General features: G+C 55.0%; 2 protein-coding genes across 3 annotated transcripts in view; one reads left to right on the forward strand and one right to left on the reverse strand.

Moving 5' to 3' along the window:
• Positions 1–1,721, forward strand: part of CNTNAP1 (contactin associated protein 1) — a 10,932-nt gene extending 9,211 nt beyond the window's left edge. The window contains exons 17-20 of the mRNA XM_029964459.1: positions 6–50; positions 171–404; positions 527–574; positions 662–1,721. Of these exons, the coding sequence (XP_029820319.1) occupies positions 6–50; positions 171–404; positions 527–574; positions 662–852 (518 nt within the window). The 3' untranslated portion in view covers positions 853–1,721. The remainder of the gene's footprint in view (positions 1–5; positions 51–170; positions 405–526; positions 575–661) is intronic.
• Positions 1,562–13,666, reverse strand: EZH1 (enhancer of zeste 1 polycomb repressive complex 2 subunit). Of its 2 annotated transcripts, XM_029964485.1 has the most exons (20): positions 13,381–13,666; positions 12,699–12,827; positions 12,278–12,397; positions 11,644–11,764; positions 10,789–10,962; positions 9,899–10,001; positions 9,467–9,630; positions 8,620–8,711; positions 7,935–8,109; positions 7,304–7,500; positions 6,804–6,895; positions 6,207–6,247; positions 5,659–5,784; positions 4,958–5,136; positions 4,367–4,462; positions 3,911–3,992; positions 3,698–3,778; positions 3,511–3,595; positions 3,303–3,402; positions 1,562–1,673 (listed from the first exon to the last, which is right to left on the reverse strand). In XM_029964485.1, the coding sequence occupies exons 1-19, from the start codon at positions 13,495–13,497 to the stop codon at positions 3,342–3,344; spliced, it is 2,235 nt and encodes a 744-aa protein (XP_029820345.1). In that variant the 5' UTR covers positions 13,498–13,666; the 3' UTR covers positions 1,562–1,673; positions 3,303–3,341. The 2 variants fall into 2 exon arrangements, with proteins under 2 accessions (XP_029820345.1, XP_008922171.2); XM_008923923.2 differs by lacking the exon at positions 1,562–1,673 and having other exon boundaries at positions 2,114–3,402.
• Between the last annotated feature and the right edge of the window lie 43 nt (positions 13,667–13,709).

Raw genomic sequence — 13,709 nt, forward strand, 5'->3', positions numbered from 1 at the left:
GGACAGCAAGCTGGACTCTCCCAAAAACCTCTACCTGGGGCGTGTGATGGGTGAGCTGGGTCCAGCCCTTGGCCACCCCTTTCCCATGCTGGAGTCTCCAGGGTCTCCTCTGCCCAGCATGGCCCTTGCTCTCCAGGAGGGATGAGCTATCTCCTTCTGTACTCCCACAGAAACCGGTGTGATTGACCCTGAGATCCAGCGCTACAACACACCTGGCTTCTCAGGCTGCCTCTCAGGGGTGAAGTTCAACACCCTCGTGCCCCTCAAAACCATCTTCCACCCCACCAGTGCCCTGCGACCCTACAGCATTCGGGGGGAGCTGGTGGAGTCAAGCTGTGCCTCAATGCTCCCCCTTACCACCATACTCATCCCTCCTGAGATGGACCCCTGGTACATGGGCATAGGTAGGTGCTGTGGTGAGACCCTGGCTTGAACAGAGCCCCTGACAAGCACCAGCTGCAGAGGGGAAGCTCCAGCACAAGACCTCGCTGCAGCCCACTCTCAGCTACCCACTCTATCTCTGCAGAGTTCCCCCATGTGCATGATGACGGCTGGATTGGGATCATCATTGGGTGTAAGTGAAGCCCCTGGATGGTGTCTCATGCTCTGCCCTGGCCCTGCACCTTCTTCCCAGATCCTCACTGCTGCCTCTCCCCCACAGTTGTGATCTTCCTGCTTCTGCTGTTGGGGGGGCTGCTGGCACTGCTGTACTTCTACCACCACCGCTACAAGGGCTCCTACCACACCAACGAACCCAAGGCCATCCAGGACTACGGCAGCGCTACCAAACCAGCGTCGGCACGCAAGGACCAGAACTTGCCCCAGATCCTGGAGGAGGCGAGAGGGGAATAGCAGGGGCTGGGGGTGGGACAGGCTCACAGCCCCCACATCCCCAAGACCTGCCCGGGGATGAGCGAGCGTCGCGGGACCAAAGGGCCGAGCACACCTGAACTGCCAACATCCTCCTCTGGACGGCCCAGACCGCACCGACCACCATCTCCTCCCCGTGGCCACCACCGACCGGCCCCGGATCACGGCTGTGACCTGCCGAGCCCCAACCCCACTCGCCCTGGGCACGGCGGCAGCCCCCTCGCCGGAGGCAGGCTGCTGCCCCCGCAGCTGCCAAATCCCGCCTGGCCTCCCGTGGGGAGCCCCGGGCCCGGCCCCCACCCTCCCTGTGGCCGGGGGCACCCGGCTGCTGCCACCCGTTAGCGCTGCCCGCGTAGATGACCCGCTGCTTTGCTCGCTTCGCCAGCGCCACGCAGAGCCACGAGCACTGGCCCCGCACAGCCGGGGCGCCGAGCAATACCTTGCGCCGGCGCCGCGCATGCCGCCGCTGCACCTTGCTGAGATGCTGCTTTCGTAAGATCAGGTACAGATCCTTTCTACCATTTTTGTTGCTGGATATTCTACTACACTCTGGGTTTTTTTATTCTATCGGTTTGTATAAAAAAACCAAACGGAAGCTCCCGCGGGCCCGACGTTCCGCGTGTCATGGTGCGTGGTCTGTAGTTTGCTACTTCTCTGTACGAAGTGCCAGTCCTGCTGATAACCTCCAGCCCAGGGAAAGCTCCTGTTCACTCGCTGTGTTGTGGTAAGACGATGTTACAGAAACGCATTTATCTACCCAAAGGCCTGGCTCCACTGGGCACTTTATTTTTAAAAATCCTGTTCTGTTGAATGAGATGTGAGGATAATCAAATAAAGGCAGAATGACGGCGTTTGACACTCCCCAGCCTTCCCCTTGGCAGCCCAGGCAGATCCTCTCCACCCACCCTAGCTTAGCCTGCACCAGGAGAGGGACCACACAGACACCAGCAATTCCTGCTCCTGGAATGGATTGCAGGGTGTAATTAGCCAGGGCTAGAGGCAGCTCAGCTGCTGCTGCACACACACATTGTGTCCTGCTTTCCCTGCCACACACCTCTGTCCCCTCCCCACCCTGAGCCAGTGTGATTTGGGCAGCTGGCAGTTCCTGACCACTCGGGATTCCCCCTGGGCTCTGAGGAGCCATGGCTGGGCTGAGCCCAGCAGGCAGGGGACAGGCAGGGGACAGGCAGGGAACAGGCTGCTGCCAGCTGCTCCCGAGGCAACAGAGACCAGCAAGCAGGGGAGGGTCTTCGCTACCACTTTATTATGACAAAGGCTACAAGCCATGTTATTTAAAGTGCATTATTATTACCATTATTCACCGTCAACAAACCACAGACAAAAGCCTGGCATAGTGCAGCTATGGCCGAAGTGGCAGAAGACGCTGAGCCAAGAGCAGGGTTGAGGGGAGCCAGGCGGACGGAGGAGGCAGGGAGCAGGGCTCAGGCAGGTGCTGGGGTACAAGCACTGCTCCAGACAAACCCAAACACCTCCAGGCTCCAGGAGGGCATCATGGACAGTGGGAAGGATGGACAGACAGCCTGGCCTGCCGTGGCAGGGGACTGGGGAAGCATGGTGAGGGCTGGGCCAGGGAGAGCTTGGCTCCCAGGCAGACACAGCAGCTCTCTGTGTTCTTGTACCACACAGCTGGAAGGGGGTGGGGAGCCCCAGCCCCCTCGGTGCCAGGCCAGGGCTTGGCCAGGCTCCCTGCACCATCCTGGGAACCCAGCCCTGGACATTGGGCAGAGCACGGCCCAGCACCCAGCACCAGGCTGGGCAGGTAGCTGGCAGCACATGTGCCTCTCAGGGGACAGCCCCAACCTTCAGGTCATGCCAGGCCCCATCAGCCTGCCCTGTTCCAAACCCAGAGCGATGTCCCTGCAAAGGTGCTGATGGATGCAGGTCGCCCAGGATGCCTGCAGTCCCTCCATACCCAGCATGAAACACAGGGCCCCAGCCACCAGCTGGGGATTAGTTTAAAGTGCTTTTTTCTTTCCTTTTTGCATTGGGCGCTAAGGCCAAACCTCACCCCACCAGAGAATATTTCCCCTTTATCCTCAGGGCCAGAGGATCACAAAGCCCAAGGCAGGTTTCCGAGGAGCCTTCCCTGGGCCACCATGGGCACTGACTTTAACATTGTCTCTACCCAGCTCAGTGGCATCCCTATTCAAAGTGACGTGTTGCATAGTGCTGCTCTCCCATCCCCAGGTATCCCTTGGTGCCAACTCCAGCCATGGCTGGGTGGTTCCTGTGCCCCAGCCAGCTGGGGCAGAGGGGAAACCACCTTGGGACAGCAGCTGGGGCACAGGCACTGCTCACACTCCTGCCCTGAGTCTCTCTGGGTGTCTGGATGGAAAGTAGCACTTGTGACACACACAGCAGTGGGAACAGCAGCAGTCATGTCAGCGTGAAGCAAACATGGCATTGCTTACAAGGTGCAGCAGCAAGGTGTGCCGGGACTGCCCCCGGGCCTAGATGATGTCTGTCTCCCTCTCTATGCCAACGTACTTCAGGGCATCTGCCTGGCTGTACCTGCAAGACAGGAAGTCATGGCTGCAGCAATGACCTCCCACAGTCCCCACAAACCTCTACAGAAGGTGGGGTCACCCCTGCAGCCCACTCCCCTGCTGTCCAAGGTACCTGTAGTCAAAGAAGAGCTCCTCTCCTGCCTGGATGGCTCTCTTAGCGAAGATGCCAATCCGGTGGTCTCCGTTCACCATTACAACTAAAACCAGAGAGATGATATCAGAGACGGGCAGCCCCAGCTTGGACCAGAGCTCTCCCAGCACTGTACCCTGCCTGGTCTGACTGGGCAGGGGGATCTCACCTTTGGCATAGCAATTGGGGTTCACCGAGTGGTTAGCAAAGCGGATTTTATTTCCTTTGCGGGTGGCGTCAACAACAAAATCTATTTAAAAAAAAAAAAAAAGAAAAAAAAGAAGAAAACTGTGGTGTAAGGCCAGGCCTGTCACCTGGGCTGAGCCTGCCTGCCTGGCCAGCAGCCCTGGCCTCTCCAGCCCTGGCAGCCCCAGGGAATTACCATTGTTGAGGTTGAAGAGGAAGCTGGACATGTACTTGTCATAGACCTTTCCACGCCGGTCAGCCTCGTCCTGGGAAATGAGCTGTAGAGGGAGAACACCTTGAAAGACTCAGCAGCTGAGGGGTGAGCCAGGCACTCACCTGCCTCCTGGAAAAACGCTCCTGCCCTCCCTCCCACCTCACAGGCAGGAGCTTGCCAGGGCTCCCAGGGATGGGGCAGAGGCCAGAGCAGGGTTCCCAGGGAGCAGCGCACATAGAACACGCTCCTCCACAGTGGAGGGCCAGAGGTACTGAGATGTGTTCTGAAATAGCACAAGACTCACTCTCCAAACCCGGTCAGAGTGAGCCCATGGCCACGGCAGAGCTGGGGAAGGCAGCTGTCCCTGCTGTCCCCATGGCTGAAGGAAGCCCTCCCCCCACAGGCAGACCCCCGTTCACCCAGCACAGCAGCACTGACCTCCCCACAGTACTCGGAGATGAACTCGTTCTTCTGCACAGCCTCCTTGATGAACGTGCCCCAGCCAGCCACGTCCGACGGGGCCAGCAACAAATGCTGGAACCAAGGTGAAAGGAAGGGTTGGCAGGTACAGCACCTCACAGCACCCAGATCACAGGGGCAGAGGGGAGTCAGTGTCCATCCAGCATCCCCTTGTTATGGTGACACATGGTTCCCTACAGACTTACACCATTATATGGAGCTGCACAGGACTTGACACACACTAATTTGCAACTTTCTCTGATTTTTTTTTTTTTTAATGCAAAATCCCTTGCCCTGACCAGCAGAATTCAAGACTAAACCTTTCTCTGGAGCCACTTTTTTTTTTTACACTCACTTGCTCTCAACCCTTCCTCACGTAACTCACGTCTCCTGATTTTCACATCCACAATCCCCACTCCAGAGTAAGTGCTGCAGAAGCCTGGGGCAGAGCAGCTTCTCTTCCAGACCTCAGCACTCAGGCAGCTGTGAGGGCCTCATGCCCCCCTCCCACACAGCAGCAGCAGCTGTGTATCAGCCCCGAGGCAGCCCCTGCCATGCTGCTGCCAATACCTTTTTGAGACCTCGCTGGATGCTGCAGTTCTTGCAGGAGACCACCTTGCAGTCCCAGTGCTCCGAAGCGCCGCAGGTGAGGCAGAGGTCGGGGTCGCACTCCCGCACAGCCAGGTAGCACGGGCACTGCTTGGTGTTGCACTGGGTCTTACAGCGGCAGCCCGGGAAGCGGTTCTGACCTGCAGTGACACAGCCCACGGGTTTGCACTGTGAGGTTTGGCAGAGAACAGAGGGGCCACGCAGGGTCCCTGCCCCAGATGTTCCTCCCCTAGCCAGGTCTCACCCCGGCAGGGCCTGGGCAGGGAGAGAACAAAGCCTGGCTGTTGCTTCCATTGCAGAGCTGGGAATGAAAGCCCAGACACGAAAAACAAACATGGCAGAGCAGTGACCCAATGCCCATCCTAAATGCTGGTCACACATCCTGCTCACAGGGGACCAGCAGCAGAGCACCCATGGGATACAGATACCTTGATGAGCATCCTCTAACAGCAGCGTCTCTCAGCTGCCAAGAGTTGCAGGGCAGCATGGAACTATTTCCCTTTGGACTTTAAGAGCTGCTAATCAAACTGCTGCAGATGGACAGAGCAGTGAGTGCAGGAATAAAGCAGGCCCCTGGCATGCCCCAGCTCTGCACCCTCCCTCTGCTCTGTGCCAGGAGACCTGGCTGCTTTCCTGCCCAATAGTCCTCGGCCTCTCCTTACAGTCAGGGTTGCACTGGCAGAACTTCTCACAGAAATTCTGAGTCATGATGCAAGGGCAGGAGCTGTCACAGGGATGTTCTGGATGGTCACAGGGCTGGTAGTTGTACACCTGGGTTGGTGAATTATCTAGAGCAAGATGAGAAATGCCCGGATTAGAAGCTGTACGTTGCAGGAATCTTTTCAAAGCAGCACATGCAGGGCACTGGAGCAGAGAAGGTGCAAGCTTCTCATCTGCCTGCACTGGTGAGGGCTCCCACAGGCACAAGGCTGTGCTCACTGACCACAGCCCAGTGTACAGCAGGGCTGCACACCAGCTCTCAGCCTCCCCCTGGCTGCAGCAAACCCCACCAGAAGTGTGGCCTCAGCAGGCACTGGCACGGTCACAATGCCCCCAGCACCCCAGGGAGCCTGACTGGGCAGAGCTGCTCCTCTCTGCACTGCAGAGCTGCCAGGATGGTGAGCAGGACGTGGCTGTCCCGCTGTGGCAGTCAGAGCTGGAGAACTCGACCCTCACAAACCTCCCATGACACAGCCACAGCCAACACTACCTTTCTTCAGCTGGATCTTCCTGCAGTGTGCAGCCCACAGCCTGGAAAAGGAGCAGAAAAGGTTGAGGGGATGCATGAGCCATCAGGGAGAGCCGGCCAGGACTGCTCTGAACCAGCAGCCAGCACAGCAGAGACAGGCTTGGCAGGTTCATGCATTAGTGATCAGCAGCCGCCATAAAATGGAGAAAGATGAGAGCAATGCAGCTGCAGCAGAAGCTTTTTAAGGCAAACACCAGAGCCAGAATAATACTGGACACACTGGGATCAGCACAGAAAGTGGGTCACAGGTTGGGGAGCTGAGGATGAGGCTGCTGTTAGGGCAGTGGCAGCAGAGGCTGCAGCCAGCAATGCCCTGTCTTTGGGCTGAGCCCAGGGCCACAGGGCCACCGAGACCCCAGAACCACCGAGCCTCCAGCAAGGGCAGCAGCCCTCGAGCTGGGCCAGGGCCAGCACCCAGTGGCAGCACCAGCAGTCCCGTGTGACAGCAGGATGTGTGCACAGATGGGAGCCAGATGGGGATTACCAGGAATGCGTTGGCACAAAAAGGAGCGGATCTGGTTGCATTTAAAGAACAAAACAAGCTTGTCCAACACTTGCCTGTGCTTCCTTTTCTTCTTCTGGGATGGATTCATTAATTCATTTGTTGGCAGTTTTGTTATAAGTGATTCCTTCACGGCAAACTGAAAGACCTACCAGAGAACAGAAGCAAAAAGACGAAACAGGTTCAGTGCACTTCAGTTGTTCTATCAAAAGCATAATCAGAGAGTGTGAGCAAGCACACACAGCGGGGCTCCCAGTCCCAGGCCCAGTGAGCAGCAGCTTTGCCCTGTTTCCCTGCCCATGTGCTCCTCCTGCCTGGGAAACGAGCGCCTGCTTGCCCGGCTGCAACACACGGGAGGGAACCCACAGCACTGGCACAGAGGGCTTGCTCTGTCAACAGCAGCACTGCTGCAGAGTTACACCCTGGACTCCAAACGTGTTGATGTGACACCTTCCTCGGGGAGGTTTGTGGCAGAGAAATAAAACCAACAGGCAGCGGCTCTGGCCCCAGCCCTGGCCCCTCTCCTGCTGCTGTATCGCCTGCTCTGGGCACCCACCTGTTTGCAGGTCTTTGTCCCCAGCAGCCTGGCAATGGAGCAGAAGTTGTTGAAGTAGGTCCCGTGGAAGACACGGAAGAGTGACTCCTCAGCTCCCGTCCACTCCACAGGCTCCTGTGGCGTCTCCACTGCAAACAGCTGGGAGGAGGCCGGGCTCAGCTTCTGCTTGGTGGGGGTTTGGCAGCGGGAGTTGGCCTCTGGCAGGAAAGGCAGATGTTAAGCCAAACACACCCTGAAAGAAGGCACCTGGCCGTCGTGGTTCTGGGGGCCAGTGGTCCCCTCATAGTGCCTCACAACCCTGCACTGCACTCCTGGCCACACACTCCTGCCTTGGCCAGGAACAGTGCTCAGAGCCAAGGGCTCGCTCTGAGCTTTGCAGGTCCCAGGAAAGCTCTCGCTTTTCTTGCCAACTTTCCTTCTTCCTGGGAGAGGACAGTGAATCAATCCAATAACAGCAAGGGCAGGGCTGGTGTCCCTCAGGTTTTCTGGGAACACCGACTGTTTGCTAACTCCAAACTTCCCAGCTGTGCTGGAAGCAGAGGGGACCCCGGGAGAACTCCAGTTGTGAGAACCCACCCGCCCTCACTGCCCACACCAGAGGTGAGTGGGTGTCCCGGGGCTGGCACCGTACCCGAGGAGCTTGAGGCCCACTCATTGCCCGTGTCCCGGTCACTGTCACCCTCCCTGGTCTCGGTGACTGCTGGGGTGTTGGAGCAGGACGCACCCACCACGTGGTGCCGGCGGCGGCGCCGGCCTGAGCACTTGGACCGGGGGTTGTGCAGCGCAGCAAACTCCTTGGCTCCTTCCTGCAAGCAGAGCAGAAGACAAGACGAGTGGCAGATGACCAGGGAAGGCAGGAAGGCTTTTCTACAGGCCCTGGGACAAACCCTGTCCTGCCACCACCAAGAACAGGTGGAAGAGGCCGGCCATGTGTGGTCTCTTCAGCAAGAGCCAAACCCTGCCTGGTCAGCAGAGGCTTCCTGGCCCTGGCCCCCCCTCAGCCCACTCCTCTGTATCTTCCTGGCCTCTTGTTCTGCTCCTTTTTAACCTGGGTTTAATTTCTCTAACACTGCACTGAGTCCAGAGAAATCATGTGTCACACAATTTCCCATCTGCTAGCTCTGGAATTAGTCTTTGCTGGACATCTGCTAAAATATGCATCTGGTAAGGTCTGCATTTGCATTCACGCTGTCCTGAATCCAACAAGGACTAGAACTAATTCTGGAAGTTGTGAAAAAGGTCCACGGAGCTCTGCAGAGCAGGGCTGGCCAGGGCACTTCTCTCGTGGTTTCTAAAGCAGCAACGCAGAAACGTACCAGCCAGAGGAAACAGTCTGCGCCGCAAGGATCTGGCTCAATCTTGGTCTCTCTATTCTTTCGTTTGTACACATTAGGAGTAGCATGAAAAGCTGAAAAAGTAACAGTTATCTTTACTATTAGCATTCTCCAAGAGTCTCCCCCCACTCTGCAAGGGACAGGAAGCGGGAGCCTGTGTGTCCAAGGGCTCCTGTGGCAGCTGAACCCCAGGGCAGCCCTGCTCCAACCCACAATGGGGACTCGGCAGCTTGGAAAGGAGAGGCCATAGGAAAAGGATCTGCTTTCAGACTGAAACAAAAAGACCACGTGATCTTAATATTATATCTTTTAATAAATAATTCACTGGAAAAAGTCCTGTGACTTCCCAAAGAAGCCCTTAGACCTGGAGAACAGCAGGTCCAGCAGCTAAGCAGTATCCAAAAGGCTTTGGCAGGACCAACCGCAGGAACAGGACTAAGATGAAGCTGTAAGTTCCAGTGAGGCAACAAAACACAGGGGCATGTCCAGACTTTGGCAGTGAAACATTCATGCCTTTCACTGACGAGCTTCTGCAAAGCAAGAGCAAAGTCTGGTGGTGGCAGGACTACGGCACAAACTGCCGGGAGCTCGGATGAGGCGTGCTGAGCGCGGAGAGGGGACGGCCACGCAGGTCGGTCTGCCGTCCGCGGGAGCAAAGAGTGGAGCCGTCTGTACAAAAGGCTTCTGGGCACCTGTCAGCTCCTAAGGCCCCACTGCAAACTCGGGAGGCACCACCCTCCAGAGACTGCAGCACGGACTAAGCAAGGCGTGCAGAGGAAAACTGAGGAGAGAGGGCTCTAGGGAAGCGTCCGGCCGAGACGGCACTTACGATGCAGAAAGCAGTCGTATTTGAAGCAGCGGCGGCAGAAGAGGGTGTGGAAGGAATGCAGGGACTGCTCCCGCTGCACTGACTTGGCACATGGCCCGTCGATGTTGGGAGTGCACTGCGGAGGCAGCACGTTGGGGTCCGACACCTCCGTGAGCTCCCGGTACCTGTTGACAAACAGAAACACCCAGGGATGTGCACGCTCTCCCACCTGGGACACTCTACACGGCTACGTCACCACCTGGGCCCGTCGGACTCTGGCCCAGGCACCTCGAGGCCGAACTGCAGTTTGCAAGGTTTTGTAAGGTTCAAAACGTGCTCTGCCCACGGAGCCTGCAGGCACCAAGCTCTGTGGCCTGGCCAGAGCTGGCCTCTGAAATAGAGATTTCAGCTCTTGCTAAGAAAGGTAACAGAACCCAAGCAGAGATCTTCTACCTCTCTTTCATATCCTCTGGGAAGCCGTACTCAGGAAACATGGAAGAAATGGCAGTGAATATCATGTCATTGGGGAAACGCTTCTTGGAACACTTCTTGCTACCTACAAAGAAGAGGAGACAGAATTCCTCAGCCAAGCTGATGTGAACGGGCCTTTCCTTCTCACACAGAGCAATTCCAGTGATGTTCAGGTTTGTATTTTAAGACAGAAATGTAATCCCATACACAATGGATAAGCCTAAAGTCCTGCAACCAGGCTAAGGCATTTTCAGAATCAGTACATGATCACTTTCAGCACAGTATGATGTACTGCTGGAAGAATCAACATTTCTTAAGCATTATTACTATTTATTTGTCCCAGGGCAGGACTTTCAGACAATGCTTTTCTACATCCACAAAGGTCTTGGTACTTGTGCCACCCAAATCACCACAGATCAAGGACAAAGACAAAACTACTTGTCAGCATTCCTAAGGTCATCGAGGACACAGGAAAATCCTACAGACCAGAGCTTCCTCTAGGCAACAAGAGCTCCAGGTGCCACAGGAGAGGGAAGAGAAACACTAATACATGGAAAGCGGGTCTGGAAGGGATTTGAAATGGCCCATCTCCCTGCCTCCCACAGAAACAGATCCACCCACACCTCCCTGATAGGTGCTTGCCAGACCAGCACTTGAAAACCTCCACATGCAGAGCTCCCACAGCCTCCTCAGATAACACCCAGCTCTGCTAATCTCACCAGGAAATGGGTTTCCAGATGACTCATCTAAATTACTTCTCATCACACTTTAAGGTGGTGATTTCTTGTCCTGTCCACAGTGGACAGTGAGAACAACCCAGAGCAGGATGGAAACGTGACCACCATAATGCCTATTTCTGTGGCCAAACCCACCTTCTGCTGCAATTCGCTTTCTTTTCCTTGTGACTGGCAGCTCCTCTTTCCCATCCTCCTGTTTCACCTCAGAATCATTGTGTCCTTCCTCTTCCTCATCAGAGTACTGATTCAGGGCATTCACTAGCTCCAGGAATACGGCATCGCTGATGAGGACTGACCCTGAGATCATTTCTGAAACACAGAGATGTGGGACTGCCACCAGCCTTCTCACTCCTTGCCATGGTAAACCACAGGTCAGCCACATCACTGCTACCAGCCAAGCCCTCCTCTCAGTTTTGTCAGGAGTGTTTTATCGTTTTCAGCAACGTGGGGACAGGCCACATCAGAGTTTTCCCTGCCTTTCTCCCCCCAGGTAGTTTTATGATGGGACAGGCAGTGCTGCAGGAGAATATACTGGCTTTTCATTGATTAAACTCTTGGCTAAAGTCACAAGCAGAACAGAGTTGTTGAGTTCCTCCCACCCCCTTGCATATTTTCAGCATCCCAGAGGAGCCTGTGAATCCCTGTGCACAGAAGTATCTGCTCCAGAGCACCTCAGGCCTGGAATGGAGCAGGATATCCAAAGGCAGGACTGTGTCCTTGCAAAGGAGAACAGCAGGCACAGTCCTGTTTCCCTGCTCTGAGAGCTCCCACAGAAAACCTGGTTACTGCTGCCACCTTTTGACTTCTGAATTACTTAGATATGTTATTTGCAAGAGACTGAACCATAAAACTACAGGATGGGTTGGGCTGGACAGGACCTTAAAGCTCATCTCATTCCACCTCTTGCCATGAACAGGGCACTAGATCAGGTTGCTCCACGTCCCATCCAACCTGGCCTTGAAGGGACAGGGTTGGCTGCTCCCAGGTTACCTTCCTCTCCGTGAACTTTCCCATCATAGTTATTAATAAGTTCTTCAATGAAGGTTTCATCTTCTTCCTTCACCTCGTCACCCATGTAAGGGATATTGCACAGAACTGTTTCATCCTCCACCTGAAGAGAGATCAGGCACAAATCAGAAAAGCAGCATTTGCTGATACCAGCGAGGCTGTGGCCGAGGCTGCTCCAGTCCCTCACACCTGCCAACAACACAGGGACCAGCAGAAGTTCAGATGTCTCATCCCTGACATGTCAGTGCTATCCCACTGTCACCCAGTCACAAAGGAAAGGACCTGTCTAAGAAATAAAATTCTTTGTTTAAAAGGACATAAAAATCCTAGGAAAAAACCCAAATAAAGTGAGACCCCCAAAAACATATTTACTCCTTGAACCCTGTGAAGCAACTCCTTGACCCTGCCAAAGAGTCATGTGTAAAGGCTACCTGGCTGACACAGCGTGGACACATGGTTGGCTTATGGGATTCCACAAAACAAGCATCTAAAACAACACTTTCCATCATCTGTCGAGCAGACATTGCCTGAAACAAGTGGGTTGAAGAACCACTTCCCAGTTGTGTAACAATCACACACCAACCACACACCTTGTGCCCCGCAGCCTCCCACATACCATGAAATTCTGCTGAAGAGGGGACCAGGAGTACATAATGGGAACTAGTGCCACCGTGTTCAGGGTCCTCATGTACAGTGTCTGGCTTGAAAATCCTGGGAAAATGCTCTCAACAGTGCACTGGAATACAAGTACAGAGAAGGGCAGTGAGGAACCACCCTGGGAGGCTGCCACAGCCTGAGAGAAAACAGAATTCAAAGACAAAGGACAAAGACATGGAAGCCCCACATCCACTCTGTGATTCCTGCACAGGAAAAAACCTTTGGAGTACTTTTTGCCCATTTCTGCATCCCAGAAGTGCAAGGCACAGCCTGACACTGACCTAGGACAGCAAAACCTCATCCCATATCCCCACAGCTCCCTGCAGAGCCCTGGTTCCAGTCCCCACTTGCTGCTGCTGTGCTCCTTTTCCACTGCACACCTGTTTCAGGAACGGGTGCCCACTGACTGGCTTCATCAACTGCACCGGCTGCACTCGCAGCTTCTTCCAGTCTTCATTCAGGATTTGAGTCTTTTCATGAACCTTTGCAAAGTTGGCCACAAAAAGAGCCTGAAAGGAGAGAAAGGAGCTCTCAAAATTTAAGAAATCCCGTTGAGAACACTAAAATTCTTCCTGAGATTCTCTTTTGAGCATCAAAACACAAACAAGGCTGAGCATTTCAGATTGGTGATACTCATTAGATGAAATCCTAATTAAACTCAGCATTGGTACAAAACTGCGCTGAGAACCCACCCAACAGCCAGGGAGCTTAGGGCAACTCCTGATCCCAGCTGACCCCCTCTGAAATCCTGCTGCCAAGAGAAAGTCATCTGAAACCCACAGCACTGAGAGGGTTCAGCAGGGAGATACTGTAAAAACCAAGTGGGAACAAGCCCTTTTGGGCTCATCCAACAGCCTTCTGTGTGCTAGAGCCATCGCCCGCATGGCCCGAGACCAAGGACAGGGCACAGGGAGAAGCAGCATCTGTTCCCACTGATCTAGCCTGCAAGTCAAGAACAGCTTATCAATCCACGGGCTGACATTCCCTGGCACTGCTTGGACTCTCTGAGCTGAAGGGAAGCGTTTCAGGGATGCCCCAACCCAGCCCTTGCCATGCCTGTACCTTTGCTCCCATGTTCGCCTGGAACCTCTTGAGCTGCCGCAGACGCATGTACTCGGACTTGACCTTCCTCTTCCAGTACATGATGCACTTCGATGTGGGAGGAGTGGCAATTTCCATTTTTCTATAACAGTACAGAAAGAATAAACGTCAAATAACGGAGAGCTCAATCCCGGAAACAAGTGATATTAGAAAAACATCCCTGCGGATTTTAAATGCATCATAGACTTGAACCAGGCAAAATAAGGGCCCGGTCTGTCTGCAGTGCTCCTCCCTGCGGAACACCCGCGGCCGAGGCGCACGAACAGGCCCGGGACAGCAGCGAGGGGCGG

This window comes from Manacus vitellinus, unplaced genomic scaffold (genome assembly GCF_001715985.3).
Source record: "Manacus vitellinus isolate BGI_N305 unplaced genomic scaffold, ASM171598v3 scaffold_72_pilon, whole genome shotgun sequence".
Classification (NCBI taxonomy): domain Eukaryota; kingdom Metazoa; phylum Chordata; class Aves; order Passeriformes; family Pipridae; genus Manacus; species Manacus vitellinus.

What these genes read in the sequence shown, in the direction of transcription:
- EZH1 (XM_029964485.1), bottom strand. Translation starts at nt 13,497, where the DNA reads ATGGAAATTGCCACTCCTCCCACATCGAAGTGCATCATGTACTGGAAG. An exon ending in AAGAAGAAAAGGAAGCACAG is followed by an intron (nt 6,248 to 6,803) that starts GCAAGTGTTGGA and finishes CTCCTTTTCCAG; the next exon opens with GCTGTGGGCTGCACACTGCA. An exon ending in GAGCTCTTCTTTGACTACAG is followed by an intron (nt 3,403 to 3,510) that starts GTACCTTGGACA and finishes CCTGTCTTGCAG; the next exon opens with GTACAGCCAGGCAGATGCCC.